The sequence below is a fragment of the Vanessa cardui genome, chromosome 9 (genome assembly GCF_905220365.1).
Source record: "Vanessa cardui chromosome 9, ilVanCard2.1, whole genome shotgun sequence".
Taxonomy (NCBI): Eukaryota; Metazoa; Arthropoda; class Insecta; order Lepidoptera; family Nymphalidae; genus Vanessa; species Vanessa cardui.
In genome coordinates this window covers 9,982,925-9,997,280 of record NC_061131.1, presented here as the reverse complement: position 1 = coordinate 9,997,280, position 14,356 = coordinate 9,982,925, and the positions used below count along the sequence as shown (strand labels likewise).

Here is a 14,356-nt window from a genome sequence, read left to right as displayed (position 1 = left end):
AGAAACATAATTGCTTCTACAGTGATTTTCAATGGTCTCCTAATGCTACTGTTAAATGTACCTGTTGACTTCCAGGCAGGATATATTAATTTAATAATTGTATTAACTTAAAAATTAACTAACATGACTGTATTTTTTTAAATGTTGAAAAAGAGTAACTACTGAGTTTCTTGCCGGTTCTTCTCGGTAGAATCTACTTTCCGAACCGGTGGTAGCTTCACTTAATTGTTAAATGACGATTCAAAAGTGCTTGTAAAAGCCCACTTGAATAAAGTATACTTTGATTTTGATTTTGATTTTTGATTTTGCTATTGCGGAACTGACAGCGGTAACAATAATAGAGAGATATGAAATCGAAACTTCTACGATCTACATGTGTTAGAGAGAGAGAGGAATAGTCACTCTACATGTGTTAGAGAGAGAGAGGTATAGTCACATGTCCGTGGTGGAGGGGTTGCACTCGCAGTCGCGGTCGCAGCGCGGCCCCCACGTGTCGTCGGGGCAGGCGCGGCGCTCGCACCACGCGCCGCGCCAGCCCGGCCGGCACGTGCACGTACCGTCGCGCGGCGAGCACTCGCCGCCGTGCTGGCACGCGCACGCGCCCAGGCACTCCACGCCGAACGTGCCCAGCGGACACGCCTCCAGGCACTGTCGACACACCGTACTCATTAACACTGGTTACTTTGACAAGCGCTACAACAACAGCCTGTAAATTCCCACTGCTGGGCTAAAGGCCTCCTCTCCCTTGAGGAGAAGGTTTGGAACATATTCCACCATGCTGTTCCAATGCGGGTTGGTGGAATGCACATGTGGCAGAATTTCTATGAAATTTGCCACATGCAGGTTTCCTCACGATGTTTTCCTTCACAGCTGAGCACGAGATGAATTATAATGACAAATTAAGCACATGAATCAGCGGTGCTTGCCTGGGTTTGAACCCGCGATCATCGGTTAAGATGCGCGCGTTCTTACCACTGAGCCATCTCGACTCTCGAATCATTATTAAGCCACGTAATATCATCGGATGGCTAATTTACAACACAACACAAGCGCTAACTAAAAACAATTTATTAACGATTCATAAGTCCATAGCTAGACGGGGGCCTCATCCTCGGTTTAAAAACCGTTTGAATCATTTAAGTTGGTAAAAATAATTATTTAGAATTACATTCTACTGGAGGAGGAATCCTATTGATCTCAGTCGTTTTTCCGAAATTTCCAAATTGTTTTTGGTCAGCTTCAGAGTTTTCGTGATGGACAAAATTGATACCTCCGACAAGTGCTATTTTTCTTTAGCGAACTGAACATGAGCTAAATTGAGAAGAAACACTTTTCAAGACTGGAAACAGAAGCGATCCCTGTAATTAAAGGCCTATTTCAATACTCCCATCCTTAAGTAAAATATTCGAAAAAATGGTTTTAAATCAACTTCTCATCCATTTCTGTACAAATGCTAATTTTCATGGTGAGCAATTCGGTTTTAGAAGAGGTCGCTCGACAACTGATGCGGGCTTGCGCTTCTCAAACATATTTACGATGCTTAAGAGAAATCACAGAATGCTATTGGAGTATTCTGTGATTTATCTAAAGCATTCGATTGTGTAGAACACTAAACGCTTCTTTATAATCTCAAATATTACGGTGTTAAAGGTAAAGCTCTTGATCTCATTGCTTCATACTTAAGTCAAAGATTCCAGCAAGTTCTCATTTATGGAATAAAGTCTTCTGGATCTACGTTAAAAATGGGTGCACCACAAGGTTCAATTTTGGGTCGCTTTCTATTCCTAGTAGATATAGATATTCCTTTCTATGTTAAGGGTATTTGTGATATATTGTTGTTTGCTGACGATACTTCGCTGATTTTTAAGGTTGACAGGAAAAAAACTGACTATGACGATGTGAACGATGCATTATCACAGATACACAATTGGTTTACAGTAAATAATTTAGCGTTGAATGCTCAAAAAACAATATGTGTAGTTTTTACCCTACCCAATGTTAGAAAGCAAACTTATTATATATCTTTAAATGGTGACCGTCTTTAAGTAGCTGGATACGATGGTGTTCTTAGGAATAGAATTGGATTCCAAACTTCAGTGGAGTTTTCATTTATCATCCCTAACAGGAAGACTCAGCTCCGCAACATACGCGGTTAGAAAAGTTAGACAACTAACTGATATTGATACCGCTCGTTTAGTTTATTTTGGTTATATTCACAGTATTATGTCATATGGCATATTACTTTGGGGTAACGCTGCAGATACTGAATCTGTTTTTATTTTACAAAAGAGAGCAATCCGGTTTATTTATAATCTTGGAGCTAGACTCTCTTCCTGATGTTTTTAACAAAGTGGGAATACTCACTGTTACGTCGCAATATATTTACAACAATATTATGTATATTTACAGTAACATTGATCACTTTGATAAAAATCATTGTATGTGCACTAGGAGTAAGGATAAGCTTATAACGCCAAGTTTCCGACTCCGCAAAGTCAATAAGTCTTTCTTGGGTCAGGGCATCCGTTTCTATAATAAAATTCTGCAGAGATTTTTAACTTTGCCGTTTGGTAAATTAAATCGTTTGTAAAAAATACATTGGTTGAAAAAGCATATTATTCGATACAAGATTTTATAGATGATAAAAAAGCGTGGAGTTAATACCTGTTGACTTCCTAGTAGGATATATTAATTTAAATAATTGTATTTAACTAACATGACTTTTTATTTTTTAAATGTTAAAAAAAAGTAACTACTGAGTTTCTTGCCGGTTCTTCTCGGTAGAATCTACTTTCCAAACAGGTGGTAGCTTCACTTAATTGTAATATGACGATTTAAAAGTGCTTGTAAAAGCCTACTTGAATAAAGTTTATTTTATTTGATTTGATTTATATATCTAAGGAAAGAGTGCTTTGTTTTGAGTGTGTTTTGAGCTCACAATCTTCATTTAACTTAGCAGCCTGTACTTATTCCTCAAACCATCTGGACGAAAATGCAAAAATATTTAAAATAAAAACATATTATACAAACAATGAACCTTTTCTCCTGTAAAACCAGCTTCGCACTGGCATTTTCCAGTAACATGATGACATCCGGCACCGTTGGCACACTCGCACGTCCGTTCGCACTTATCACCCCATCTACCAGCGGGACATCTGCAAGAATAAAAATATATACTTTATACTACTAGAGCAGAGCAGAGATGGCCCAGTGGTTAGAACGCGTGCATCTTAACCGATGATTGCGGGTTCAAACCCAGGCAAGCACCGCTGTTTCATGTTCTTAATTTGTCTTTATAATTCATCTCGTGCTCAGCGGTGAAGGAAAACATCGTGAGGAAAACTGCATGTGACAAATTTCATAGAAATTCTGCCACATGTGTATTCCACCAACCCGCATTGGAACAGCGTGGTGGAATATGTTCCAAACCTTCTCCTCAAAGGGAGAGGAGGCCTTTAGCCCAGCAGTGGAAATTTACAGGCTGTTGTTGTTTGTTGTTGTATACTACTAGAGATCCTAACAACAATCATATAAATTTAGCATAAATTAAATAAATAAAATTTTAACAAAAAGAAAAACCGACTTCAAACAAAACACTATTTTAAAACAAATGAATATGCACGAAAAAGTAATAAAAATAATTGCGTATTCAACATATTTTTTAGAGTCTTCCTAAGTTAAATGAAATGAAAAATATTAGACTACTTAAAAGTCGATTAACGATTATATCATGTAGTTATAGTTATTGGTATATTTGGAGCCGGTGTCAGCCACGGTGCCCTTGCCCCAACAATCAAAAGAAAGAAGCGATACGAGCCCCTTGATTGATCCAGTATATTATTGTGTAAAAGGTAATTTGTAAAAAACATATTTGTTAAAGTATTCTCGTATTGTTTTTTGATAGATATACTGTAGGGTTTTATTGGCTGACACCGACTCCAAATATAACAATAATTATAACTACATGATATAATCGTTAATCGACTTTTAAGTAGTCTAATATTTTTCATTTCATTTAACTTAGGAAGACTCTAAAAAATATGTTGAATACGCAATTATTTTTATTACTTTTTCGTGCATATTCATTTGTTTTAAAATAGTGTTTTGTTTGAAGTCGGTTTTTCTTTTTGTTAAAATTTTATTTATTTTTTGATTTTTAGTAAAGCTGATGTTGACTAACTAATTTTTTTTTAATATGGATAGATTAAACGTTCCGTTTATATGAGTCAGAAACTACTTCGAGGACAATTTCAAAGGAAACTTGCGAATAAAGCAAAAATAGACTTTCGAAAATGCGGATTTAATACGTCACGCGGCGTAAACTACAAGGATCCCTCGAAAGAGCTGTAATCGAACTCAGCAAAAAAACTTTGAAAAAGACCAACTATATTTCGTACATCATATGACATCACATCACATACACAAAATTTGATTAAAGATAGTAAGAAATTCTGCCCCATATCGCACCCTAACTGCGAGCCGTATAGGAGTTCCATCACTACATAGTATAAAACAAAGTCGCTTTCTCTGTCCCTATATCTTTAAATCTACGCAACGGATTTTGATGCGGTTTTTTTTAAAAGATAGTGTGATTCAAGGGGAAGGTTTGTGTATATAATACATGAACAATATAGTAAAGAAACACTGATAATTTTAGAAGTTTGCGATGTGATGTCGTATATAAACAAATTCTGTAGTATATTTAGTATCAGTATTGCACCCGTGCGAAGCCGGGGTGGGTAGCTAGTTGATTATAATATTCGACTATGATAATTACATAAACATAACCACATTACGGAAGATGACTCAAATATCAAAATAACCTATAAATAAAAGATTCGACTGAGTATCGCCAACGTGCTCCTCAGAATTGTTCCGTTCCCTTCCGTTCCGTTACTTTGTCATGGATCCTGTGCTCAGAACCTTACCAAACTTTCACCAAATTACCCTTGAAGTATATATTTTATAATAAAAAAAGAATTATCAAAATTGGTTAACGTGATTTTCAGTTATTCACCTATTTGTCGCGCATATGCATGATGCAAATTTAAGAGTTATGTCGTTTTCACATGGATACCATCATCGGAAAAAAAAATAAAAAAAATGGGACCCCACGGGAAGCACTACCTTTCAAACAAAAAAAAAATTATCAAAATCGGTCGACCCAGTGAAAAGTTATGAGGTAACAAACATAAAAAAAAAAAAAAAAAAAAAAAAAAAAAAAAAAAAAAAATACAGACGAATTGATAACCTCCTCCTTTTGGAAGTCGGTTGAAAATACCAAAGTGTTATTACTAATGACACATGATTCAAAGTCCATTGAGCATTATATATGTACAAGGTGTACGTACTTGTTAGCGCACACCTCCCCGGTCCAACCGGCGGTGCACTGGCACTCGGTTGTGAAGAAGTCGCACTCCCCTTTGTTCTGACAGCGACATCGCCACGGGCACGGCTCATCATTAGGACATTTCTCCTCGCATCTAAAAACACACACAGATATATAAATATTAATCGAACAATTAATAATAATTGTCTATGTTAAAATAATGATATAAATGTTTGAATTTGCGTGCGAGAAGTTGATTAAATATTATTTGTTATAGGTTGGTGGACGAGCCACCTGATGGTAAGTGGTCACTATCAGCCATAGACAATGCCGCTGTAAGAAATATTAACTATTCCTTACATCTTCAATGTGCCACCAACCTTGGGAGCTAAGTTGTTATGTCCCTTGTGCCTGTAGTTACACTGGCTCACTCACCCTTCAAACCGGAACACAACAATACTGAGTACTGTTATTTGGCGGTAGAATAACTGATGAGTGGGTGGTACCTACCCAGACGGGCTTGCACGAAGCCTTACCACCAAGTATTAAGGCAATATAGGCGATTGATTAATTAAATAATTTCTATATTACTTTACAATCAAATTATCGAATAAAATAAATCCATACAACTTCAGTGAAAAATTATTGTTAATATGACGTTGAAAAGTCAAATCTATTGCATATTTTTTTGCAAACGTATAAACATATGTATGTGTTTGTTTCATTCGATGTACAAGGACTTGCATATCTGTTATTGAAAAACATATTCATAAATTTCAATTAAAATAATCTTTTTAGTTTGCTCTTATAGGCGTTCATTAAAAAAGGACCATGATCTTAACGAAGTGACCCGAGCTGTGATAACAACACAAAGGAATATTCAATTTATTAGCCGAGACATCATTACAGCTGATAAGACCTTCGACGGGCGATTGAATTATTTTATTGTTTAACGCGCCCTTGATTAATTGCAGAGGTCATGAAGCGATTGCTTTTAATTGCTTTCGTTATAGAAGGCCTACACCGAAACAATACTCATATAACAACAGGAAAACAATACAAAAATAAACAAATAACATTTCCTTTCAAAAACATTTCTACCAATAGTTTACAAAATAAAATCTATGAGGTATGCATCTAAAACAAAGAGTAAAAATACAAATGTCCAATCGATTAGACGGATTATTCAATTGAAATCGAATAAAAATAATCGAGTGAACAATTTCATAGTTGGTTTTATATTTCATTTCCATTTTAGATCTTATTTTAAGGTTTATTATGATAGATAGGAAAAACAAATAGTGTTTGGACTAACGTAGTCATGTCCGGTGCTAAAGCTTACTTACTTACTTACTTATTTGCAAGTATTCCTTAATCTGCAACTATCACACAAAAACTAGGATGTTTTATTTCTTGAGTGTTTAAATAACCTCACATACCCCACCGCTTGAAAAAATAATTGAGACAGCGGTATAATCACAGACGAGTACCTGAGATGTAGAGTAGATGAGATAGACAATATTTCTGCGTTGACATAATTGACAAAGATAATATAATATCAACAATATTACCACAAAAATACTAATTCGAATCAACTGCTAATATAAGCAGGAAAGTAAATTTTTAATCAGATCCACATAAAATACTTACAAAGGTCCAGTAAAACCCTGCAAACATTCGCAGGCTCCACTCGCAGGGTTACACGTAGCATTGTTCTTGCACTCGCACTTCTGGTCGCAGTTGTCGCCGAATGTGGGCGGCGCGCAGGCTTTCTCGCACGCGTCGCCGCGCCAGCCGGCCGTGCACGCACACTCGCCCGTCAGCGGCTCGCACTTACCGCCATTCATACAGCGACACTCATTTTGACAATTTCGACCCCACTTACCATCGGGGCAAGCTGAAAATGTATACATAGCTTAATCTAGTTCTTTGCAATATAAATAAAATCGCGGAAAACTAATAGATACTATAGGAGAAACCGCATTTGAGCACAAAATTGCTTCAAATATTATTAAACATATAATATTTAGGATAACGTGCTATCAAAAAGAAGATCTAAAATACTTAAATATTATTCATTATTACGCGTAACAAATTACAATATAAATGATAGTGGTTAATTAGTTGCAACTTACGTAGAACTTTGATTCGTCACTCGCGTAAGATATTACTTGGGAATCTTTATTACTATTTATCCTATTTATCCGGTCATGGAGAATGATATACGATAAATATATCTTTTGTTTACTCGCTCATAAAAAAACTCAAGTATATTTTCTGTTTATTTATATATAAAAATGACCTAGTTATTGCCGCGTTATAGGTTTGCTTTATCAAAAAATCAAGCTCCTTGATGTTATTTATGAACATTAAATGTGACCTCATTTGCTTAAGGAGCAATTGCTAAAAAGTGAATCGAAATTCATAAAAACATGTACTTACATATATCACACGCGGGGCCCCCATATCCGTGCGAACACGCACACGTATTCGGCGCCACACATTTTCCGTGTACACACGACTGGACGCACACCGGCGCACATTGCTTCCCCTCGGAATCCGGCGCGTAACCTTCACAGCATTCTTCGATCGGCCTCTGTTTCACCAGAATCTGATTTTTCCATACCGGCTTGAACTTGATCTTGTATTTGGAACATCGTGGGGGTACATTGAAACACCAGGCGTATTCTTTAACTTGAAATGGTTGCTGCTCCGATACTCTGAGTGTTGTCGTATACCTAAAGACATAAAGGTTTTAATTTTCATTCTCATTTCAGTTCATTGTTCTGACTACTGAACAACTCATACGGCGGATTGTATTACAATGAAAGGAGACAAGTATGCGCATTAAATGTGTAACATAACTTGGAGCGTTATCTTTCATTGACTGAAATAACAAAGTGTGTTATGAACGCAGACATTTTATACCTTTATAAAATATAATAATTATATGTATCGCAATCATATCATAAATCTAATTACAAAAAAAAATACACGACTATGTAAATGTAATCAAAGCCCATTTTAATTTTTTTTTTTATTGGATTAGTCTAGGTAGCAGACAAGCAAATGGGTTTCTTTGTATATGGCACCACCGACCACAGACATCGGCACTCTTAGAAATATTAACGATTCCTTGCATCGCCAATGTCCCAACATTTTTTCGAACTAATATAATATGCCCCTTGTGCGTATATTTCAAAACAAAAAATGCTAAGTATTGCTGTTTGGCGGTATCATATTTAATGAGCTGCTAGTACCTACCCATATTGACTTGTACAAAACCTGACCATATAAACCTAAAAATTATAAAATTTAGTATATTAATGTCTTGTAATTTAATTGAACCACAACTTATTTCAATTATATTACGATACAAACCTAACTTCATGCTGTATGCCAGTATAAGAAAAACCGGAACATGACTGTTGATGCGAAAAACTGCATCTCTTACAAAAAGTCTATGATGATGAAATTTATCTCAATAAGTGTGTTTGTTATTGTAAAACCAAAACTTCCGATTTAGATATGCAATTACAATGAAAATAATAATCATTTACACTAAAGCAATAACTCTTCTTATTTAATTAAATAGTTGAAGTACTTCAGGAAAAGTATATACCTTGTATACTTTCGTAGTATTTTGTTTGGTAAATGACGGATTTAGCTTTGGTCATTGTTTAACAACTGTAATTGTTAACTTCGATTCAACAGCGATATTATTTTCTTACATCATCAGGCAAAGCGTTCGTTATGTTTCAGGATTTATAAACGACCATTATAAACACAAAGGCTTAATAGATACCTATATATTTAAGGAATATTTTTATCTGATCCACTTCTAGGCTAAGGCCTCCTTTTTTCAGGATTTGATGCTTAGTCCAAAAAGTACCAAATTTATTTTTATTTTTTATTTAAAACAACATAAGTTGTGACAAAGGCGGACTTAATGCCTGAAGGCATTCTCTACCAGTCAACCAATAGGCCAAACAGAAAGTCATGAAGGCGGTAACAATAAATTTTATAATAAATACGATAGTAATAATAATAAAACAAGAACATATCACAAATCCTTCAGTCCACAACGCTGCTCTAATACGGTTTGGAAATTCACGAAGCAGGGATCCTCAAGAGGTGCTTGTCAATGCTCAAAATACATTAAATACATTAATATTTATAATTCATAAAATTAAATTAATTAAGGAGATCTGATTTTAATATAAATTATTGCTGGACCAAAAACTCTCATTTACATCCGGGAAAATCAAACGTATATATTGTAAAATAATTGATAATATATAGTCGATGCGACATTTGTGGTATATTATTTTTTATATCCTGGAACTCAATGGATAACATACGTTTGTTGTTGGCATTTAAATGACGCAAACAAGTCCATACGTAACAAGCTTAATGGACGAGGAGAAGGAAAACTAAATAAATAATATAATAATAATAATATAATAAATAAATATGACACATCACATACATTACTCTGATCCCAATGTAAGTAGCTGAAGCACTTGTGTTATGGAAATCAGAAGTAACGACGGTACCACAAACACCCAGACCCAAGACAACATAGAAAACTAATGGTAATCTACATCGACTAGGCCGGGAATCGAACCCGGGACCTCAGAGTGGCGTACCCATGAAAACCGGTGAACACACCACTCGACACGGATGTCGTCGTATAATACAATAATATCGTGCAAATAGTCTTTGTTTAACCGCTTCTTAAACTTTTAATTGCTATCAGCGTGCATTGAATTTGAAATATAAGAAGAAAGAGTGTGACATTCTCTTTCAAACGCATAATAGTTTAATTTTTTTTTATGATATTTTTTGGCGGACGAGCACATGGGCCATCTTATGTTAAGTGGTCGCCATCACCCATAGACAATGACGCTGAAAGAAATATTACAATTCCTTACATAGTAATTGTGCCACCAACCTTGGGAACTAAGATGTCATGTCCCTTGTGCCTGTAGTTACACTGGCTCACTCAACCTTCAAACCGGAACACAACAATACTGAGTACTGTTATTTGACGGTAGAATAACTGATGAGTGGGTGGTACCTACCCAGACGGGCTTGCACTAAGCCCTACCACCAAGTGGTAATACACCATATATATTAATTCTGCACAGTTGGAAATCTTTCATTGAGAATAACCGCCCAAGGCCAATTTCGGAGACGAGGATGTTATCATAAAATAATTAATTAGTCACACCATTATAAGAAATTAAATTAGGAACATAAAATGTATTCGTTTTAACTTTCATATTGAAGGTCAACCTTAAAATTACATACGACTTTTTGCACTTTTAGTGTAAATACAAGCCATGTTAGAGCAGTATCGTAGAATATTCCAAATATCTTCTCCAGAAAGAAGCCTTGGAATAGAATAAAATTGATTTAACTTGTTCTCAAGGGCTTTTTCTTCTAACCAGTTACTTAGAGCTGAGACGGCCCAGTGGTTAGAACGCGTGCATCTTAACTGATGATTTCGGGTTCAAACCCAGGCAAGCACCACTGTATATACGTATTTAATTTGTGTTTATAATTCATCTCGTGCTCGGTGGTGAAGGAAAACATCGTGAGGAAACCTGCATGTGTCTAATTTCATCGAAATTCTGCCACAGGTGCATTCCACCAACCCACATTGAAACAGCGTGTTGGAATATGTTTCAAACAGTTTCCTTAATGGAGGAGGAGGCCTTATCCCAACAGTGGGAAATTTGCAGACTGTTACAGTTACTTAGTTAAGCGCTCAAAACTTTTTCATCAACGGGACAAGAGGCCTTAGCCTAGCAGTGGGTTTACAGATTGGTACTGTTGTACTGTTTGAATACGCTTACACATAGCCATGGTAATAATTCTTTTATTTATTGAGGACAAATATGTATATTTGTTGCATAACTTTATCGACTATTTTTTTAAGCGTACATTCTTTAAGTACTTGCCTAATCGATAAGAATAAGTAACTACGCCTTATCAATAAAAAATGAAACGAAATATACTCGTTCATTTTTCAACTAAATCTAAAGCACGAAGAACTACTTAATCTCACTATCGCTCAATTAATAAACATATTTATATTACTCATATTTCATTCCAAAACCTCCACACATCTCAACCTCCTAGTAGTATATCTACTAGCAAATAGTAATAATAACTATTATATACATATAAAATCAATGAGCCAAGATTGTCTTGTATACAAAACTCAGTCAGACGTCAGGCACCAAAAGTTTTCCTATCTTGCTTAAACGTAGGGAAATTTAACACATCAATATGTCATTTGTTTTGGATAACATTAGTTGGCTGTTAGCAAAACCGGCTACTTTATCGAAGTTGTTCACTGTCATTGACGTTGGCGCTATAACCATACCCTACATTGCCAATGCGCCAGCAACCTTGAGTTCAAAGAATTTATATGCCAAAACACAATAATACAAGAAGGTATTACTGTTTAACGGTTGAATATCTGATGAGTGGGTGGTACCTACGCAGACGGGCTTGCACAAAGTTCTACTGCCAATATTATTCAACACGTCGATCGAAACAGCCGGATGCAATAATCTCCCAACCAGATTTTTAGAAAGTCTTTTACCCACCAGTATGACATTCATATAGCGATTATTAATCTAGCTTTAGCCATTCATTCATCTATTTCACGAATCATGCATGAATCAAATTTCAAATAATGTCTGCGATGCACTTATAGGGATTATGTTTTATATTTAAAATCGTAAAATTGTCTCTTTTGTAGCTTCATTTAATGAAAACAAAATATCTATATTGTTGACACATACAAAATAAGGTTTCACTGTGTAGGTTATACATAAACATATTTTATTAATTCTCAGCCTAAAACAAAGAATCATAATAGCATCAAGCTATTGTAGTCTTGTTTTCTCAATCTATGTTATGGATATACAAACATTTGTATCTTTGTCAAACAGCCAAGACGGAAGGTCTAAGTATTGCTTATTAGTTACACAAGTGGTCATTAAACGAGCAAGAGTTAGATAATGGATACTCACGTCTCCTGTCTGGTGCAAACGTTGGGTCCTTCGAGCAGGGCGCTGACTGTCGCAGCGAGCGACAGCAAAACTATAGTCTTCCACATATCGGCTACCGTTCAAACAACTCCAAACCGCAACTCCATAACAAATGTATTGTTTGCGATCGTTTACGTGACGATATGCATTCAGCGCTTGTTTAGCCTTTCCTCTCGTTGCCTGTTGTAGCAAATTATGATTTGCTTTGTCTAGAACAAAGAAAAAATAACATACACATTGAATCGATCCATTGAATTGAGCGTTATATTTATTTATTTTACCGAGTCATCTTTTCTTAGCTAAATTAAAAGCGCTTTTAAAACATTTAATTATGGGTATAAACAAATGATAATCTATTGTAAAATTTTTGAAAACGTGATAAAGTGACATTTTTAACAAAAATATAATTGACAGTTTTATGGATAATGTTAAGCGCAAATAGCGCAATGGCTTACTGATCGCCTAGCGATGTAATATGTCGAAGGGTCCTGACTATTGGCTTATCCACCACACAAAAAAATTAGTTGTAAATAGGAATATTAGTAATTGTTCAAATACACTATTATTTTTCTAAAATATACATTTAGGATTTTTTCAATAGGTAAAATATTAAGTGATTAAACCTTTGTATAGTATTTTTGTTTAAGTAACTCATACATATTCGACTCACAGTCCAAGTTTCAAGAAAACTTGTGAAAACGGCGAATCAGCGCAAACGCTCTGTTAAATTTGTTATTATTTAATTAATTACTGGTCACTCAACATAATTTGTATGTTTGTTTTGTAGTCAGTTGAAATGTAATAATTAATCTTTGTTGTTATTTTTAAGTGTAGTAACAAGATATGTCACTTGCTGTTAAATAACACCATTTAATTTTTTTAATAAGTCGCAAACGTTGGCACTGTAAGAAATAAGAATATGACTGTATATCTATGGAATGTTAGGTTATGTATGTAATCTAACTGGCTCAATTTAACTTTGACCTCTCTGAAGTAAGTAGTGTTGTCCAACAGTAGAATTAAAATAGTCTGTAATACAATCACAGTATATATCAATTCTATTTGAAAAATATGTTTGCGTTATATGTATCATATATTTAGAAAGTATAAGTTACACAGTTATAACATATTCAATATAAAAATGTTTATAATATTTTTTTTTTATATTTGAAACCTAAATCATTTTTTTCCTGAGGCTACTTGTTGTTTTTTTTATGAAAATAATGCCCAATAATAAGCAACAGTTAAAGTAAAACTGTTACCTTGTTATTTTCACTTTTTCAATTTCCAAATAGTCTAATATATGAAAGTACCTAATTCGGATAAATGTTTCGGATTATCCGAAATAATCGGATATTCCAAAATAGTTTTGTATGTGCAACCGATACGAGTACAAGAATGAAATCGCTAAAATATTACCCATATACACGAGTCCTTATTCAGATTCGAAATTACATATGCATAACAACACTGGCACAAATGAAGCTCAATGCAATAAAATCTTTTGATGCGTTAGACGGCAGGGCGATGTGTATTCGGCTTGGCACGAAGTACCGCAATTTTCGCTAATGTTTCCCTACACGACAATTCGCGGAATCGTTATGTATTCGGTCTCAGCGTAATAATTAGTATCTCGAAATTATTGTCGTCTTTTTCTTCAATTATAAATATTTTTACGTAACACATCATCACAAAATCAGGACAAATTTACCGTCCATGTTTCTGTGTTCCATAACCAAATACTTTAATTTTTTCACGGAATTAGTGCACGTGTATTATATTATATATTTTTAATATGCGTAAGTACATCTAAGAAAAGGAATAAAATGCCATCACTACTGTTTGCGAAATATATATGTACTCTTTATAAGATTATTGTGTTTAATGTGTTTTATATGTGAAGTTATATATAAATAAATGCGGTAAGACATTTAACTGTATATAAATAATAATGAAACCT

The 14,356-nt window shown here is 34.8% G+C and overlaps 1 protein-coding gene across 1 annotated transcript in view; it reads right to left on the bottom strand.

Annotated features, from left to right (window-relative positions):
- The window catches only part of LOC124532223 (protein draper), a 42,749-nt gene that overhangs the window by 18,151 nt on the left and 10,242 nt on the right, over window positions 1-14,356 (bottom strand). Inside the window, exons 2-7 of the mRNA XM_047106994.1 lie at window positions 12,379-12,605; window positions 7,772-8,067; window positions 6,980-7,226; window positions 5,352-5,483; window positions 3,038-3,155; window positions 437-648 (exon numbers count right to left, since the gene is read on the bottom strand). Coding sequence (XP_046962950.1) covers window positions 437-648; window positions 3,038-3,155; window positions 5,352-5,483; window positions 6,980-7,226; window positions 7,772-8,067; window positions 12,379-12,464 — 1,091 coding nt within the window. The 5' untranslated portion in view covers window positions 12,465-12,605. The remainder of the gene's footprint in view (window positions 1-436; window positions 649-3,037; window positions 3,156-5,351; window positions 5,484-6,979; window positions 7,227-7,771; window positions 8,068-12,378; window positions 12,606-14,356) is intronic.